Source organism: Xiphophorus hellerii, chromosome 3, assembly GCF_003331165.1.
Source record: "Xiphophorus hellerii strain 12219 chromosome 3, Xiphophorus_hellerii-4.1, whole genome shotgun sequence".
NCBI lineage: Eukaryota > Metazoa > Chordata > Actinopteri > Cyprinodontiformes > Poeciliidae > Xiphophorus > Xiphophorus hellerii.
Genome location: NC_045674.1, coordinates 31221334 through 31238678, shown reverse-complemented (window position 1 = coordinate 31238678; position 17345 = coordinate 31221334). Strand labels below are relative to the sequence as shown.

General features: G+C 39.8%; 1 protein-coding gene across 1 annotated transcript in view; it reads right to left on the bottom strand.

Annotated features, from left to right (window-relative positions):
* Positions 1-17345, bottom strand: part of taf2 (TAF2 RNA polymerase II, TATA box binding protein (TBP)-associated factor) — a 29641-nt gene that overhangs the window by 2130 nt on the left and 10166 nt on the right. The window contains exons 9-24 of the mRNA XM_032558867.1: positions 16719-16818; positions 15991-16076; positions 14872-15007; positions 14645-14799; positions 14290-14404; positions 13996-14105; positions 13480-13545; positions 13265-13391; positions 11960-12085; positions 9369-9509; positions 8554-8664; positions 7929-8122; positions 7076-7215; positions 6077-6146; positions 5469-5578; positions 169-398 (exon numbers count right to left, since the gene is read on the bottom strand). Of these exons, the coding sequence (XP_032414758.1) occupies positions 169-398; positions 5469-5578; positions 6077-6146; positions 7076-7215; positions 7929-8122; positions 8554-8664; positions 9369-9509; positions 11960-12085; positions 13265-13391; positions 13480-13545; positions 13996-14105; positions 14290-14404; positions 14645-14799; positions 14872-15007; positions 15991-16076; positions 16719-16818 (2017 nt within the window). The remainder of the gene's footprint in view (positions 1-168; positions 399-5468; positions 5579-6076; positions 6147-7075; positions 7216-7928; positions 8123-8553; positions 8665-9368; positions 9510-11959; positions 12086-13264; positions 13392-13479; positions 13546-13995; positions 14106-14289; positions 14405-14644; positions 14800-14871; positions 15008-15990; positions 16077-16718; positions 16819-17345) is intronic.

The following is a 17345-nucleotide window of genomic DNA, read 5'->3' as shown; positions in this document are numbered from 1 at the left end:
CAGCATCAGCTACTTTAGCTTTTATATGGTTTCCAGTTCATTATTCTGAAGAACACAACACAGTATAACAAAACCTATACAGTGACATCATTTGTCCTGTTTCCTGTTTAACTGAACATCAATGCTCTGAATGTACCGACAGCCCAGAAACAAACAGCAGCTACTCACAGCTGCATAGCTAATCCCCACGCCATGGATGCCTATGCTGGCTGGCGTGTCCATGACGACGCCGACTCCGAGCTCAGGCTTGATGGTGGGGTTGAGGACAGCCTTCTTCTCCTTCAGGTTGAGCACCAGGCCCAGCTCCGGCAGCGGCAGGCAGGACGGCCGGGTGAGGCCGAACAGCGTGTAGTAGAGGTTGACGGCATCGCAGCGCAGCCGCCAGTCATGAGCCGTACCTGGGATACAGAAGAACAGTATTTCAATTTTCTCTGCAGCCTTTCTGCTGTTGCTGGCCATTATTTATATGAAAATAAGATGAAACTGATCAAACTGTGCGTAAAAGAAAGCTGCAAATGTAATACCAATATTTGAAAAGAAAACAATTGAGAGTTCCATAGATAAAAAAAAAGGTTGGTTAGCATTACTACAGCAGCAGTTTCTGTATGTATAACCTGCAGAGTGTAGATCCCCTCAACAGTGAGATTTCAACAAATATTTTTAAATCCATACTCTTCCATGACGGGGGCTGAAGGCTCAAATGGAGCAGATGACATCATGATAATTTTTTTTTCTTTTACAACTGGGAGCAGCTGATTAATATCTCAAAAACCCCTGAACTACGACCCCAGATCCTAGAGGAGTTGAAAAGGAGGCGTCTGTGTATGCAGAGAGGAGGAGGAAGTTCAAAGCAACTCTTCCACCCATTAGAACGGACAAGGATCATATCGCAACTCCAACGTCTCTCTGCCCGACTTTCTAACTACACAGCCAGCCAGAATTAAAAAGGAGCAGCAAAAGCAGAGGAGGTGGATTAGCAGACCTTGCTGACAGCTGATGGTATCTTCCAAGTCACATTACTGAGGAATATCATCTCTGCTGCCTGGACACTGAGCTCTCGTAACAGTCATGAGACCATCATACAGTAGCAGTCTTCAGTCAGAGGCCATTGCAGCATCACCATCTTCAACAACACTCTGACGATACTTTCATGATATGAGTTTATGATCATAAATTTTCCGTTAGGAAAAATAAAGTAGCTTTGAACTGAACTGAAAGTCTCAGTCTTTCGTAGACTAAATGAACAGCAGGGATGCGTTTGGGTTTTTAAATAGCTTCATTCATCGCTGCACTTCCTGCGAGTCTCTTTCAGGAATCCTGAACTTTAGGACTTCATTCAATTACAGGATCTACACCGAAAAGCATTGTCCCATAGAGTATTACACATGGTGCTTTTAAGGATCAGAAAAGATTCTACTTTTGAGTTTCCAGCCTGCTCAGTGTGGCTAAGGCTGAAAATTGGTTAGTTCTGATTACCAGCGACATTTTCCTATCATGGTTAAATGAGCTACGTTGGTGGTGTGCATCCTTCGTTGATCAGTTGAACTAGCTGTGCATCCATCTGGAAAACCTATCAGCACTTTGGCCCTCACATTTACTGTGTTTCTGTACATGAATGCATCCTGGCCACACATTTTTATTAAACAGCCCCACAGAGGCAATGGAAAGCAAGATAATGGACCCTCCATGGCAGCAGAACCAACTGGTCCAAGTTAGGAGTCATTTGAGTAGTTGGGTTGGGGCTAAATAAGCCATGCTGAAGCTGACCCAAACGGCCCGGCGCCGAACAATGGGGGTGGGGACAGACTGTGGCTGCAGAGCATGGGGGCAATAAATCGGCAGCAGCAACTGAAAATGCTCACAGGACTGACCTTCAGTTGGTGAAACATCATCCTGTCAGAGTGTTTAATACAGCAGGGGGGAGCAGAACAACCAGCACGCTCTCATTACACGCTATTCAAGCTGACCACAATGGTCACTACGTATTTAAACTGGCAGCAGAGCCGTGCAGCTCCCCACACCGAGCTGGCCAACAAACAGCCGTCCACTGGAAGTAATCATCATAAATAACTCAGCCCATCCTCCTCCACTTGTAAATCAGACGCAGCAACAAGAACCCAGGGGCTGGAGGGAAACTGAAACTGTGAACATATACTGGTATTTGGCTTTTGAGGTGGTGGGTATTTGGGTTGGCACTCTACCACTGGATGACCTGGTTAGCTTAGCTGAAAGGTACACAGGACCCCCTGGAAGGAAAAGAAATAATGAAACTGGAGGACACAATGGAAGGAAGGAGACGTGAACCAGAGAGCCGACCAAAGGCCTGACTGACAGAACACAGCATATAATAACAGCAGACAGAGACAGGAAGCTTATTTAATGTGAGCCCTGTTATTTGGATGCTGCTGTTCCCACAAAGAACAAGAGCGATGTGAGAAAAAAAACCAAACACCAAACAGGAGGATGTGCATAAATAATGAAGGCTTCAACAGTCTGACAGTACACAGCTTTCTAAGTGGGTGGCTGTGTTAGTGTTGGTCTGAGAACACATCAGCATGCTTAGCTCAGTTTTTGTCGTAAAAAAGAGATTAGGCTACACTGCCTGCACATCATCCATGAAGCCTTAGCCAAAGCTGCAGATAACGGTGGGTCAGTCTTTCCACCAGATGTGACCAGGGATTTTAAAAAATATATTTAGATTAACTCACAGTTTACCTTTTCCTCATTCAAGATATTCCAGAAGCATAACTTTAAAAAGTTCATGCTACCAAAGAAAATCTCACAAGAATTTATTTTTCTTAGTTTAAAAATTCCAATTATTAGAAATTCTAAATCCACTTACTAAAATATCAACAATACTAAAATATCAACATATCTGATTATGATTATTCTTGATTTTAATGATGGCATTTGATTTAATATTTGTTACTTATTTCATAACTGGTTTCTGTACTTTGGTTTTATGACATGAAGCATTTTGAACTGCCTTGTTGCTGCAATGTGTAAAACAAATAAGCTTGACAATCACATCACTAATTCCAAATGGTCCCAACCTAAACTTTTCTCAAATGTGTTGGAAGCCCTTAAATGAAGAAATGGACATCAAATCATAACAAAAGTTCTTGCTAAGGCATAAATGTTAGGTAGGAGAAACTTCAGTGCTGACTGGCTGCATTGCTCTTCGATTGTTGTGCCACTACTTTATATATTGGCTATGAAACATATAAAGCTAACTCTTTAGCAGAGTTAACAGTCACCACAGCTAACTCTGTGCTCTGTTGTGACTGCTGAGTCCAGCATGTTTCAGATGTTTCTCTGCTTCCACACCGCTCAATCAAATGAACGGAGTTGGATGTAGTACAGGTGTTATTTGAGCTTTTAAGATGTCAATCGGCTTTTCACATCTAGTTGCTATGTTTATGTATCATATCAACCATCCAAAAAGTTTCAAAACTTTTAGCAACATTCTTGCAGTATGCCAGACCAGGGGGAATAATCACCTATTCCTCAACCAGAAAACGGATTAAATCAGAATGAATCTAACAGAGATACGCCAACATAATGTCGACTTAAGTGGTGCAATAATTGACATTTGATTTATCATTGGAAAATGTATACATTTGTAAAAATTGTAAAAGTAATGCTGGGTGTGTACCCAGGAGAACTAAATGCAGTAAATGGATTGAAAGGTGGTTCAGCAAAGTAGTAAATCAAAGTGTAGCATTTAAGCAACTGTGTTTTCCACTTTTTGTACTCTTGACATTTCCCCTCTAACAGAAGTTTTTATTTTTCAGCAGAATCTGGAAAAATGCTTTTTTGTGGTTTTTTTTATGATTTTTTCATAGCAGGAAAGCCTAGCTCTTTAAGAAAGATGTGCAAACTTGTGAAATCTACTTTACAACCACAAACCCTAATTGAGGTTTTAGTCATTTCTAAAGCCACTGTGCATCATGCAACCTCAAGAACTGAAAGGTCCACACCATTCAGAGACCGTGAGAAGGAGTTTTAATGAGTGAAAGAGCCTGTTAAAATTAGACTAGGTTCTTCTAACTATTTAATTTCAGGAACTATGCTCTGAAATTAAAGACAACAATATCGCCATAAATTTGCTAACCCTATCCTCTTCTTTGTAAAGAGAACAAGATATACATTTGTTTGCAGTTCATCTTCTCTGATGACAGGCTGCTGTGTACACATTCTGACCCAGGCAATATGTTCTGAAAAAAAAAAGTTTCTTGGTTCTGCTACATGCACAGTTTAAGCGGTTTTTGAGTAAAGAAACTGAGCATGCAGTAACTGAACCTCTATACGTGTTATTTACTCTACGTGTGGTAGAATCAGCCTGCTGTGGTCAGATTCTACACCAAACGAGTGGAGGGAAAAGCTCAGTCCTAATTTGTTGTATTAGTGAAAAAGAAGCCAAAGAGCCCTATGTCCAAACCCAACTGATCATTATCATTACTATTATGTTACAGAGACGCTAAAAACACAGAGAGGTAGCAGTTGCAAGTTTTTAAAGTCAGGTCCTTTAAACCCAGCTAAAATACTGAACATGCATCAGTGCAGTGACATCCTGCTGAACAATTGTAGCTGTGGGTTAACCATACATGGACTCTAAAGGCTGATTCTATTTGAGTTTGTCATCAGCTTGCATGAAGTCTTTTTATCAGTGTGTGACATGCTATCTCTTTAATCTGCCTCAGTTTCTTCACAAGGCAGCAAGTCTTCCACATCCAGAGACAGTACTGTGGCGAGTTTATGTTCTGCTAGCACCATGTCACACCAATTCACCCACTCGGCTTTGTGACTGCCTCGCTCATTGCCTCAGGTGTACTAACTCAGCCCGTACACAGGTCATGAGGTCAAGCCAAGGCGACAACAAAGTGTCTGATCCAGCTAGCATTTATGCTAGCTGGTGTTAAAGTTGCACCTCACCACCCAAAGACAGAACTGGCCTTTTCTACTCACTCAGTCTTTATTATAACTTGAGTCTGTCACCAACAGTGTTGTCACAGTTACTTTGAAAAAATAATCTGATGTGGGATCACCGATTAATCCTTTAACAAGTAGTCAGTAAATGGAACTTTCAGCATCCGTTCACTACAAAGAGCCATTCAAATTTTGAAAATGTAGATACTGCTAACAACAAGCCATTTTATTCCTAACATAGCTTTATATAAATTAAACTTAAATTTGATGAAGTTGTATTTTTGAAACTAGATGAAACTTAAGTCACTAGCACAAAATAATAACCCACAGTCACTAGGATAACTTTAATATTATGACTGGTTTGGAGGCAGTAAATCATAAGATTACTTGGAACTGCAAAAAAGTGATCATATTGGAGTAAGGCATTACTGGCATCACTGGTCACCAAAAGACTGACTTTAAACTGAGCTCCACTAAGATCTCAGTTATTCCATTTGTCTTTAATCTTGGAGGGGTGTGTGTGTGTGTGTTTGCCTCACCTGAATTCATAAGTTTCCAGAGCTGATCGACCAGAGCTTCATTGCACAGACCAGAGTCTGCTGACTTGGTGAACGGTGGGTTCTTACAGAGCATGCCCAGAATCTCGTGTCTGGTTGGAGAGGAAAACAAGAGTGTGTGTGTTAGTCTGTCAGCTGATTACTTCTGATATAAAAGCCAAAGTGACAAAAAATCCTAAAGTTCAGATTTGTTAATGGTAAGCGTCGTGCTAAAAAAAAAAAAAAAAGATTTTTATCAGTTAAAGAAAACCTAAATATCTAAAGTAGTTAGATATCATATCACTTTTATATTGGTATTATCACTAATACTTTATGTATTCATTCTACTAGTGACTAGATCATGTACATTTCAAATAAAGTATTAATATTATGATTCTTAGAATAAAAATATTTCATATATTCACACCGTACAAAAAATAATTGAACCTTTAGACAGAAAGGTTTATACCAAACTTGAGACCGATATAATTTCATATTCTCATGCTTCACTACACAGATATTCATTACATTGACATTGCATTGTACAACTATTGACCTACAGTATAAAGATGCTTTTGTTCTAAGTTGTGAGAGTCACACTGTGTGCTGACCTGACATAGTGGACAGGGTCACTCTGGACCATGTCAAGCAGCCACTGCAGGTCTGCTGAGCTCCGTTCAACTGCAGCAAGAAAACAAACAGTAATCATGTAGACACAGCAGGGAGAGAACTGAGCAGCAGGAATGGAAGGACATGCTAGCTCGGACTGGCCTTGTTCCAAAAGCACATGTTTGCGCTCACTCAAAAGATCAGCGGTCTCATTTATAAAGGTGGCATACGCACAAAACCAGGCCTGAAGCTGCCGTATAAAAACTACCTGGATGGGAGACGGTGAGGAATTGAAGCCATGCTGCATCATGGTTCCTCTTTAATCTTTAATCATAAGGACCTTTTAAATAAAAAAAAGTCTAGAAGCCAAATTAAATCTTAAATCAAAGTCAGTTTTCCACCCAGCATGATCATCAGGGTGAAGCGGACCACAGGTTAATATGCTAAATGTGACTAGGTGTGGCACGATATATGTAGGGTTATATACATTGCCCCAGGCATGGTTGACTAATGGTTGCGCCTAACCCTAACCCTAAGCCCTTGGGTATTTAGGGCCCGGTCATTAGCCCCGCCTGCCCAATGCTGACTTGTTCCGCTAGTACTGCTGACGGTGTGGAACTTTCAATGAGCTTTCACTAGTAACATTTTTTTTTTTCCTTTGCCATTTCAGCTTTTGGACATACATACACCTTTATTATATTATTTCAAACATTCCTCTGACAAACAACCTGGAGGATATTAGAGGAGATTTATTAGACATGTGCATCCCTTCATGGTTACAGTGGAGCCATTTTCATTAGAATCTCTGAAGAATGGTTTTTTGCACATTACTGAAATTTAAGGCACTTCTGAAAGCCAACGAGGCTCCAACACAGCAGTAATGAGGTTTACCTGGTAAAGCTGCTGATGAGACACAGAAGAGACACCTCAGCTTTTCAAGATCTGCATCAACAACTTTCAGAAAAATGCCAGGAACCAGCAAGGCGTCCGTGACTTCCTACCTCTTGTGTAGTCGACCAAAGCTTCCAGAGCGGAAACACGAACGTCTATGAAGTGTCCGTACTCAGCGTAGGCCTTGAAGAGAGACGGGTCACTGGGAATGTGGCCGTTCTTCTGAAGCTGGCGGATAGCTCTCAGACAGCTGCAGAGACATTACATCCACAACTGTCACAAAGTCTAAGCTTTAATGTTTTATTCAAAACAAATGAGTGGGGCTGGGTGATACATCAACTTCATTAAATGAGAAAATTCTTGGGTTTTGAAGATTCAATTTTTGGAAAGTAAGGATTATTTTCATCAATGAACTTTAGAAACCCTGTGGTTTATAGCTTCTGTTTATTTGGATTCAGAATTTAGTTCAACTCTATGATGGAATATTAGGGAAAGATATATATTTTTTATTTTAATTACAAGATAAAGTAATGATATTACTTGAATAGATTCATAATATTTGAATGAAGTAGTAATTTTATGAGAATACCAAAATAAAAAATAACAAAAAATTTTAATGGGGAATGTTGACCATCTTGTGAAGTTTTACTTTGGTATCAATTTTAGAGCTAATACTTAATAATTCATCTTTTTAACACATCAGCATCAAATTATTATATTATCAGTAGCATTAATTTGTACAAACCACTGAGTCCACCTCACAGAATGAATCTCACAGACTGAGGTAGTCACATCAGATCTTGCTAAAACAACTTTTCTTCCTCATTATTCGAAGACATATTTTTTTTCTAGGAAAATTTTATGTGTGTATATATATAATTATTTTCTTTCTCTGTTCTGTAAACTGAGATGCAGCGCTGCCAGGCGAAACCATGAAGACTAGTGACCGTCTCCTCTCTGTACCTAACAGTGATGGTATTCCTGAAACTCGGCAGCAGCTTCTCCATGTTCAGGAAGCGTGTGATCTCCTCCAGGATGAGCCGGACGTCGGGATTTAAGTTGTCCACCGTTCGCACCTCGTTGTTGATGCTGATGGCTGGAGTGAGGGAGTTGGTCAGGGCCTCGATCAGATCGGCCCGGTAGTAGTTATCTGAAAACTGGAGGCAGGTTGAGAGGAACAGAAAGAGATTCTCATGCTGTTCAGATACTGCTTTGTTCTTCCTGGCTCTGCTGGCTATGATTTACGGTGGTGATGTATGGAAAATGAATGCTCACACTGGCTCAAGCATTGCTTTGAATAATCAGGTCAGAGTAGGATGTGTTTAACGTAGAGACCAAAACCTCCGTTCCAGAACTATACGCCTGAAACTTCTGCTATATGAATGTCATCTTATCTGTTAATGTAAAAACTGGATAATGACCAGAAAATTAATAAATTATGTAACTGCTGGCACTTAATCACATTTTACAATCACAAATGTCTATGTGTTTTATGGCTAAATGTTTACATATGTTTTCCACAAACTAACTTCTGGCTGGTGTGGTGTGCCTTTGTATTTGCCCAGTCACTTAAAGAGGAAGTGTTTACTTTGTTTTTTCGGTTGTCGTTGTACTTGATGAGGTCGAGTATGAAGTTGAGGACATCTTTGGGACAGAGGTTCTGCACATCTCTGAGTAGCGCCATGGCAACCGGCATCGTCTGACATGAATGACGCGACATACATAGCATGTTAGAAGTCTTTGAAGTAAATGGAGAAACAGAAATCAATCAGATACTGATAATCAGGCTAAGTGGAATAATGGAAAACTGGAGATGAAGAAACCAAACACTGTGTTTAGCTCAGAGTTAACCATTATTTTAATAATTCTTCTGACGATTAATCAGTTTTTTAAAAAACTGCCACACTCTGCAGATTTTTCATCTAACCAATTAAAGTTATTTTACACAATATTAGAAATATATAAGACAATGCAAATAAACTAATAATTTTATTATTTTTAAAATAAGAAAATAAACTATTTATTGCCTAAAATGCAACAATAGCAATCCTTTAGTGAGCTACAAATACTTCTAACATCAACATGTGGAAAGATCAGGCCTTTATGCTAGATATCAAAAGGTGTTTAATAAGAGACTTCTTTATTAACAAAATATGAACAAGATGAAGCTCATAAAACATATTTGCACACAAAGGTTTTTTTTCTATATCCTAAATGCAAAATGTATATATTTGTATACAGTTTTGGCTGAATTACTGCTCTGAATCTGTTGTTCTTTCAGCAAATTGCCCTTTTAAAATCTGCATAGTCCAGTTAACCATTAATCGATTAGTAAATTAGTTGACGATTATTTCAACAATCAAACTAAACTACCTGTTTAGGTACAGGTAGTTTAGTTTGTACCTTCTGTAGGAAGTAGCTCTGGAAGTTGATGAAGTTGTTGGTCCTGACGATGTTGGGGCAACTCTTGCAGCAGAACATTCTGGTGAAGAGCGACTTCATGGCGGGTGGACCCTGCCAGGTGCTCACCATGGAGTTGGCGATCTGCATTGTTAGAGTGAGACCAGTCAGCTCGGTCAGTAGGAGTTCAGGTCAGCTGCAGCATTAAACCTAAACAGGAACTGGAAACAATGTTCTTGCAGACACAAACTTGAGACAGGACGATGAAAGCTGAAATCCGAAAACACTTTGCTTTGTGTGCCACAGAAACCAAAGGTGAAAAATGTTGGGACTCTTGCAACAATGGGCTTTCTGTGCGTTCTGGTTGCTGTGGTGAGAACTGGCCCACAAATTAAACAGCTCGTGGGTTTGCAGCCCAGCGGTTGCTCCAACAGGATATTAGGGAATTTATGTAAATGTGCTAATATGGGGCTGGGGTCACTGACACGGGATGTTGTTTTTAGTTGGAAAAATAAAGCGAGGCGGCAGCAGCGGTTTGATTTCAGATATATTCACCAACACGGCTGATCACGCTTGGCCTTTTTCTTCTCCACGTCAGCGTTTTTCTAATTGCTTATTCATCTCCACATTTTCTAATCGTTGCTCACAACTCAACGTGATCCAGGCCCATCAGAGAGCAGCCAAGTTCATGACAGTGCATCAGACTTCACTTTGTGGTGAGCCTGGGTCAACGTTAAGAGTGCAAACGTGTTTATGTACATGACAGAGTGTGTTGAGCTCGCTGGTCGAGCCAGTGTGTGTGTCATAAGAGCATTACAACGCAGTCTGTCGGGGTTTCGTGAGATGTCCATTTGAACCTCCACTCAGTTAGTTTATTGTGCTGTGAAAATATTGGTTCAGGTGGAACCTGTAGGATGGAAATCCAAGCCCAAATCCAGAGAATGGAGAATTTCCTGCAGCCACATGATGGGATTATTCAGAGCAGCAAGAGATAAACTGATGGGTGGCCCTTCTGGGTTTTCAACTGTAACCTCTTTCACAATATTACTGGAACCAAACATTCACTTTAAGAGGTGGCCTTTACAGAGACATTTAAAAGTGAAAATGTGTAAAAAATGTGTGTGAGTCCAGTCAGTCTCTGAAGCTACAAACTGAACCTCTTTGTTCTCGTTTTTCAGCTTTCTCTCATTTCTGAATCCACCGTGAGTCAGCCAGGCTCACCACACAGTGAAGTATGGCACATGTTAATTCTCTAATGAACCTGGCAGAACCTCTGATTGGCTTGGATCACTTTCAGTTGAGAAGAAAAATGTGGAGAGGAATAAATGATTAGCCAAAAGGCGGCACATTAAAAAAAAAAAAACACAGAAAGATGCATGTTGGAAATGGCAAAGAAATTCATCCGTGATCAGGAATATATCTGAACACACAGGAAAACACTACAGTGCTAGTCTTCATTGGTATTAGGTAGGCCTGCACCGATTCCAATTTTTCCATGTACCAATATCTTTTTGTCTGAGAAGTTGCTAAACAGAGCAACAAAGTCATCAACTATGTGCCGTCATGACCTGGTGGGTGGCGCTGCCAGTCAGCCTCTCTCATGGCAGAGCAAATGGGACAGAGGCCGATGTTCAGATCTTTCTAACAGTTGATCAGATCAGCATGAAGTAGGGCTGGGTGACAAATCCATTTGAACAAATTATCAACTTGTCTGGTTTTGAAAATTTAATTCAAGGGAAATCTGGATCTTTTCCAGCAGTACACTCCTGGGGTCTTCATACTTGATGATGTCACTCTGACATTCTGATGATGTCAGTCCCACCAAGGTCCGCCATCTTGTTTTGACGAGTGTGTTCCACAGCTCACAGAAGGGATGATTGAAATAAAGCCCCTTTTTGAAAATATTTTCTGTCCATTTGCCATTTCTTTTTAAGAAAAAAAGCGAATAAAAAAAGATTAAAATTGAATTTGGTACAATTAATTTTTTGTAAAGCCATAGCACCCAGCCCTAGTTTCACATGTAAGGAAATTGGGACAGATTTATCAGTGCGCGTCGAGCATCAACCCCGTTACACACCACAACGCTTTCAAATGGACCAACTTTCTCCTGTCCCATTTGGACAAAACCCTGAGTTCATAGAATCAACATTAAAAAAAGACTTGATTACATTAAAAATGTATTAATTGATGGAAGCTTTTCTTAAAAGAAAAAAAAAGAGGAACATCAATTGATTGATTAGTTAGAATGATTTGTTTCAGATTTTAAATTTAAATTTTATGTTCTTTTATCTCTCGCTTTCTTTTAGAATTTTAGAGCATGGTGCATCATCAAGGTTACTCACCTGTCTCACCCAGGCTGGTGAAAAAGAAGTGCGCTCATCTCAGTGAACTGCTGTGATAACTAGAACTGATGTGACCAGGGTAAGCAGAGCTTGCTGCTTAAACAAACCTGCTGTTTATCTGGGAGCCATTCTCTATCTAGGAAGGCTTTACTGTGAGCAATTCCACATAAAAATAGCAGCTCCAGCTGGTGCCTCCACAAAACAACAATCTTCCAGTTTTCCTGATCATGAAGAGAGTGAAGAGAGACCAACCTTAGCTAAGCAGAAGCAGGCCTGCATGCGGACTTTGTAGAAACATTGCTCTTGCTCCAGGATGTCAGTCAGAGCCAATCTGGAGGCGGGAGTTGGGAATTTTTCCAGTGCTGTGATGGCTTCCTCCTGCAAAACAAAGAAGATGAGGTAGCCATCTAAATGAAAGCTTGTCATTTAAGGAACAAAGACGAGAGAATATTGGCAGACTGTTTGTATGTTTGACAGCATTCTGCAGGGAACAGAATCATTTGAATCATTCAGTATCATCCTGTAATTAGGTAGTTACCAGCAGAAAATCTGAATTACGTTTAATACAGTGTGAGTGTTGCTATGGGAACCTATGTGGATGTAATTAGCCTCTGGAGCACCATGCACTTGGTTGGATATGTGGAGAATCCCAACTGCTGGTCACCATCAACAGAAACTTTTCTTCCTCTGAAGGAAGACGTGCTTCTGCAGGACATGTCTATCATAAGTGACACATCATCAGTTTTTTTTACTGGACAGATTCCTAGCAGGATTAACCAGAAATTCATTTCTCTGTCCCTTGAAATTTGAGATTACTTCACGGAATAACAGCTCAATTATAAGCAGAGAATGTTTGTAAAATGGAGCCTAAGAAATACACTTTGTAACAGGCCTGTTGCAATAAGTAGTAGATCTATTAACCAGATGAGAAATTCAAACAAACTCAATCATTTCAAATTTGATGATTTATTGTTTTTCTCTTTTGTCTCTTTCTACCAAACACTGGATGTTTGGTGTTCTGGTCTCAACTAGACTTTTATGAAGGACAATTTAGTTTTCAGAGACCACATAATAAATTTTCTTTTGCTATTTTTGTTGGTTTACATATTTATTTTTCTATGTTTATTGATATTCAAGAATGTGTTCTTGCATTATTACGCCATTATCTACTACTTAGAAAACAACATTATTACCGTTTATCAAAATAACTTCCGGAACAATTTATTATTGTAATCGTGGCAGGCCTACTTTCTAGTGAGGAATATTTTATCACATGTATCACATCAGATACATGATTTTAACACTAATACTCCACCCTCTGAAGAAGGTTTGTCTTGTTTAAAGGGTGAAACCCAGGGTGACATTCAAAAAGCTATCTGAGGCCTTCAGACAGAAGCCTGTAGCCTAGGGTTAGGTGTCCTAAATTTACAGAAGACAGAAAAACCTCCTGCCAACAAAATCAGCGTTCATCGTTTTGAAGAACTTATTTGTCCAAGCAAACGTCCAGAGACAGACGCCTGTTGCCAGGAGACGGACCCTGATCAATTCCCAGCCTACCTGTGCTACCACATCCCTCTCGTAGCGCAGCTGATACTGCCACATGAAGTCGGCCTGCTCAAACTCCACTTTCCTCAGGATGGACATGTCTGGATCTATCCGAATCCACAGCAGTGGAGAGTCGGCGCTGCGGAGGAGTCCATGGAGAGGTGAAAATACACAACCAGGCCAATGCTTCTTACAGGAAATTCTTTTAAAAGAGTTGAAGCACTTACTCCATTGCCGACAGATCCATGTCAACTTCCTCTCCATTCATCAGAGGAATCTTCTTCTTCTTGTTTCTGGAAATGTCACCAAAAAAAGCTTTATACCAGCAAAAAGCAACACGTTTCCCAAAAAGAAATAGAAAATAAAATTTTGGCACAAAACAAGAAACAAAAAACATTAAAATTTGTCCACATTTGGCAGAATTATAAATAACTTATTTGCCTTTAAGCTAATGCTGCTCCTTACTGATTTAAATGCTGAAACAGCAAAAAAGTGATGACAGTAGCCAAGTTTCCATTACTAATGTGTGCAAAATATTGTTGATATTCTGCTAAAAAAAAATTGAAATCACAGTGTTAAGTAAGAAATTCAGTTAAAATCATGAGTTAATACGTTTGCTCACAAGATAAATGTGATGTTTCCATTAAGCAAATTTATGTTCATAATTCTGATTTAATTTTGTCATTTTGTAATTCTGATTCTGATTTTTGTAAATCTGATTTGTGCGTTTTAGTGTAGCTCACCGTCTGCTCTTTGAATGGCAGGGGATGTCATGTTTCAGACTGTTCTCCTCTATCTGCAGTGTGTGGTTGAACGAGCCGTCCAGCTCCTGGACCGTCACCTTGATGGGTCCCTGCAGACAAACACACAACACCTGATATCTGGACCTGATTCAGGCTTCAGTCTCTTTAAAGAAACCAAGTCAATTTCACTGATGTAAACCTATAGAAGAAGCCACCGGGTCACTGTTAATGTGAGCATAACGGTGTGTAGAACGTGTGTGTGTGTTCTGCAGGCTGAGCGGTTGTGTTGCTCACCACGTATTTCTGAGTTCCAGAGGACGTGTAGTCCTGGCGGATCTCCAGCTCCAGCACATTCCTCTTCCTGTTGAAAGCAAAGCTGCCAAAGAATTTCACAACCCCGCTCTGATCTCTGCACATGAAGAGTTAAGGGGCTCGACGTGTGCACAGACACTAACTCCAAAAATCTGAGAAACTTTTTCTAACATGGAAAAAGAAAAAACACTTGATTGTAATTTGAGAGGTGATGCAACAAGAGCATGTTTGCTTTGCATTTAACAAAGAAGCTTTGTTTTTCAGCAGCAACATATCTTGATAATTGTCTTTGTTGTGACAAACGGATGAGGTTGAATCCCAGCATGAGGAAGGATACACCCACTGCTTGATCAGAGGCCCGATGTCTTTGCCAGAGACGTTGGAGATGGATTTGAGGAAGGCGTGCGTCGACAGAAGCATCTGGCTCCACATGTGGCTCTGGTATTTCTGAGACGAAGCTGTGCTGGCCAGGCTCAGGAGTTTGTTAAACACCTACAGGAGAACAACTCCGGCTTAAAAGGGGAAAGTAGAAGTCTGGAGTGTGATGTGATGGCAGTGTCATACCTGTAACATGAACTCCATGCTGATTCTGTTTTCAATCAGCCTCATAACCAGGTGAGCCTTACACTGGAACATCTTGAAGTACTCCCAGGACAGGGTGTGGGGGTGCTTGATGGAGAAGTGAAGGTGGGGAGTGGGGCTGAAAACGGAGAAGGTGGGTCAGCTAGGATGCAACAGGTGGCTTCCTCCAGGTACTGGGTTCGTTTTCTGAACATCACAATGATTTACAGAGTAAAGCCTTATTCACACAGATTCGTTTTACCGAGGGTTCACTAAGGATGTGTGATATAGCACAAAATTCATATCCCAATATCTATTGTGATGGATGGTGGTAGTGACACATAACTTGATATGTTTTTAGTATAAAACCTACAAAAAACATACTAATTGAGTATGTGCTGTCATTCCATTAAAGAATTGAATGAACATTGTGATTAATCAACAATCAACATGCTTAAATTGGTAAGCTTGGAATGTAAAACTGCATGTTGTCCTAGAAATGTTAAAGAAAATATTTCATTGTCTCAAACCAAACATCTCAGTTTTCCAGGTTTTTATATTCAGGACAGTTTAAAATAAGTTATTTTGTTTTACACGTAAATTAGACATTTTAACAATAATTTAGGAACGGTAAATTCCTAAATTAAGAAAACATTTATCCCATCAGTTGAACCCTGCAAGCTCTTTTTACGCTGTGCACAGTCCGGGGGAGGGACTGTGCACATACCCTGCGTGCGCTTTGATGTGGCCTTTCTTTGTGTGGTTTTCAGGAGAAAGTCTAAATAAAAGTCTTTTTTTTCCTAAATACTAAATATTCCATTCAGTTGGAGCTGGAATGCAAATATTTAGACCATAACCACTTTGCAACATGTCAGATTAGTTCTGTATTAGCCTGGTTTCACAGTTTTAATCACATTGTGGACTCTACTGTTACAGTGGGCAGAGATCTGCATCCTCAGACCATAGCTGCACTCTGGCAGCCCTGAATCACGAAGCATGATCTCCATAAACAATCAGACTTTCAGATCGCCATATTGAAAATTCATAAATTAAACAAAAAACATCCTAGGTGGAAACGTTCAGCAACAGCCGAAACACGATTTATACAAATTAAGTCCCTACTTGTCCTTTTCTTTGCCTCCACTGAAGGTGGGGTGCAACAGAACACCCCCCATCTTCAATTCATACTCCACAATCCGGTCCAGCTCCTGACAAACACAGAAAAGAACATTTTGAAAAATATGTTTATCACAATTACATTTTTGTCAAAGATCTACGTTATTTAAATACCTTCAAGTCTGATAGAAAGAGCTGAATTTAACAAGGGCTTAATATTTGTTTAGAATATGTCAAGGGACTGTTTGCTATGATTTCCACTTGCAATCTACAGCAAAAGCTAAAGTGGTCCTGAAAGTTCAAAAGTCCAACATTGTCCATTGTTTATTTTTTCCACTCTGAAATGCAATAAAACTTCAGGTCCAAGTCGAGTCTCAACTGTTTTGAGTTTTTCTCAGACTCTGCAGGCCTCTGTTAACTTTTTAAGAAAAAAAAATACTGAATATGTTTCTGCTCTTTGAGCTGATTATGGCAGCAGAACTTTGGTTGAACTTGATGCATCGTTTTCTAACCAAACGACTCATCCGGTTTAAAGATGAGACAAAAACACATAAGTTTAGCCAAGAAAAACGGTCTGAAATTATTTCCTTACATTCATACAGAAAACAAGTGGGTTATTGGAGCTCCAACTGGTTATAAGCTTTTACATCAGAGGGAGATTTTATCTTTTTTTCCCTACAATTCTGTGGCTCTTAATACAATTCAGTAGTAACAGTTGAAAGCAAAGCAGCTACCTCTTTAATCCAGTGCCGGTATTCATTGACTCCAAAGGTCTTCTTCAGGTACAGACCATAAATGTAGCCAGAGATGCCCTTCAACACCCACTCATCAGCCCTGCAGGAGAACATCGGTTATAAGAGACAAAACATGCCTTTCCAAAGTGTCACAGGCCTTCTGTCTAACAGCTGAATGTTTTCAATGTGTGTTTCAATCAAGCTATCTGGGAAATTGTAAGAGATATGCACTAATGAATGGAGTTTCTCTGAAAGACGCTGGTTTTTAAAAGTAGGTACAGGTCATCCTGAACTTGTTAAAAAAATGGTATATACTTGTTTTTCTGGAGTAAAGTCTGGATAGTTACATTCTGCTTTGCTTTGTATTTAATATTACAGTCTTCTCAGACCAGCGTTCAGGAAGCAACAGTCCAATTAACACAAATGTAGTCTGTCTTGTTTGTAGTCTGTGATTGAAGAATTTTTAGGCTACTGTGCCTCAACAGAATCAGGATTTTAAAGAGGGTGATTGTAGTGTTTTAATTCCCTTATGTAAAGAATAATAAGCCTTTTAGAATTTTTTTGGTGTAGAATAATAAGCAAAAGTGCAGTGATTGCTAATGCCTGGCCCTTTTCCAAGGCAACATA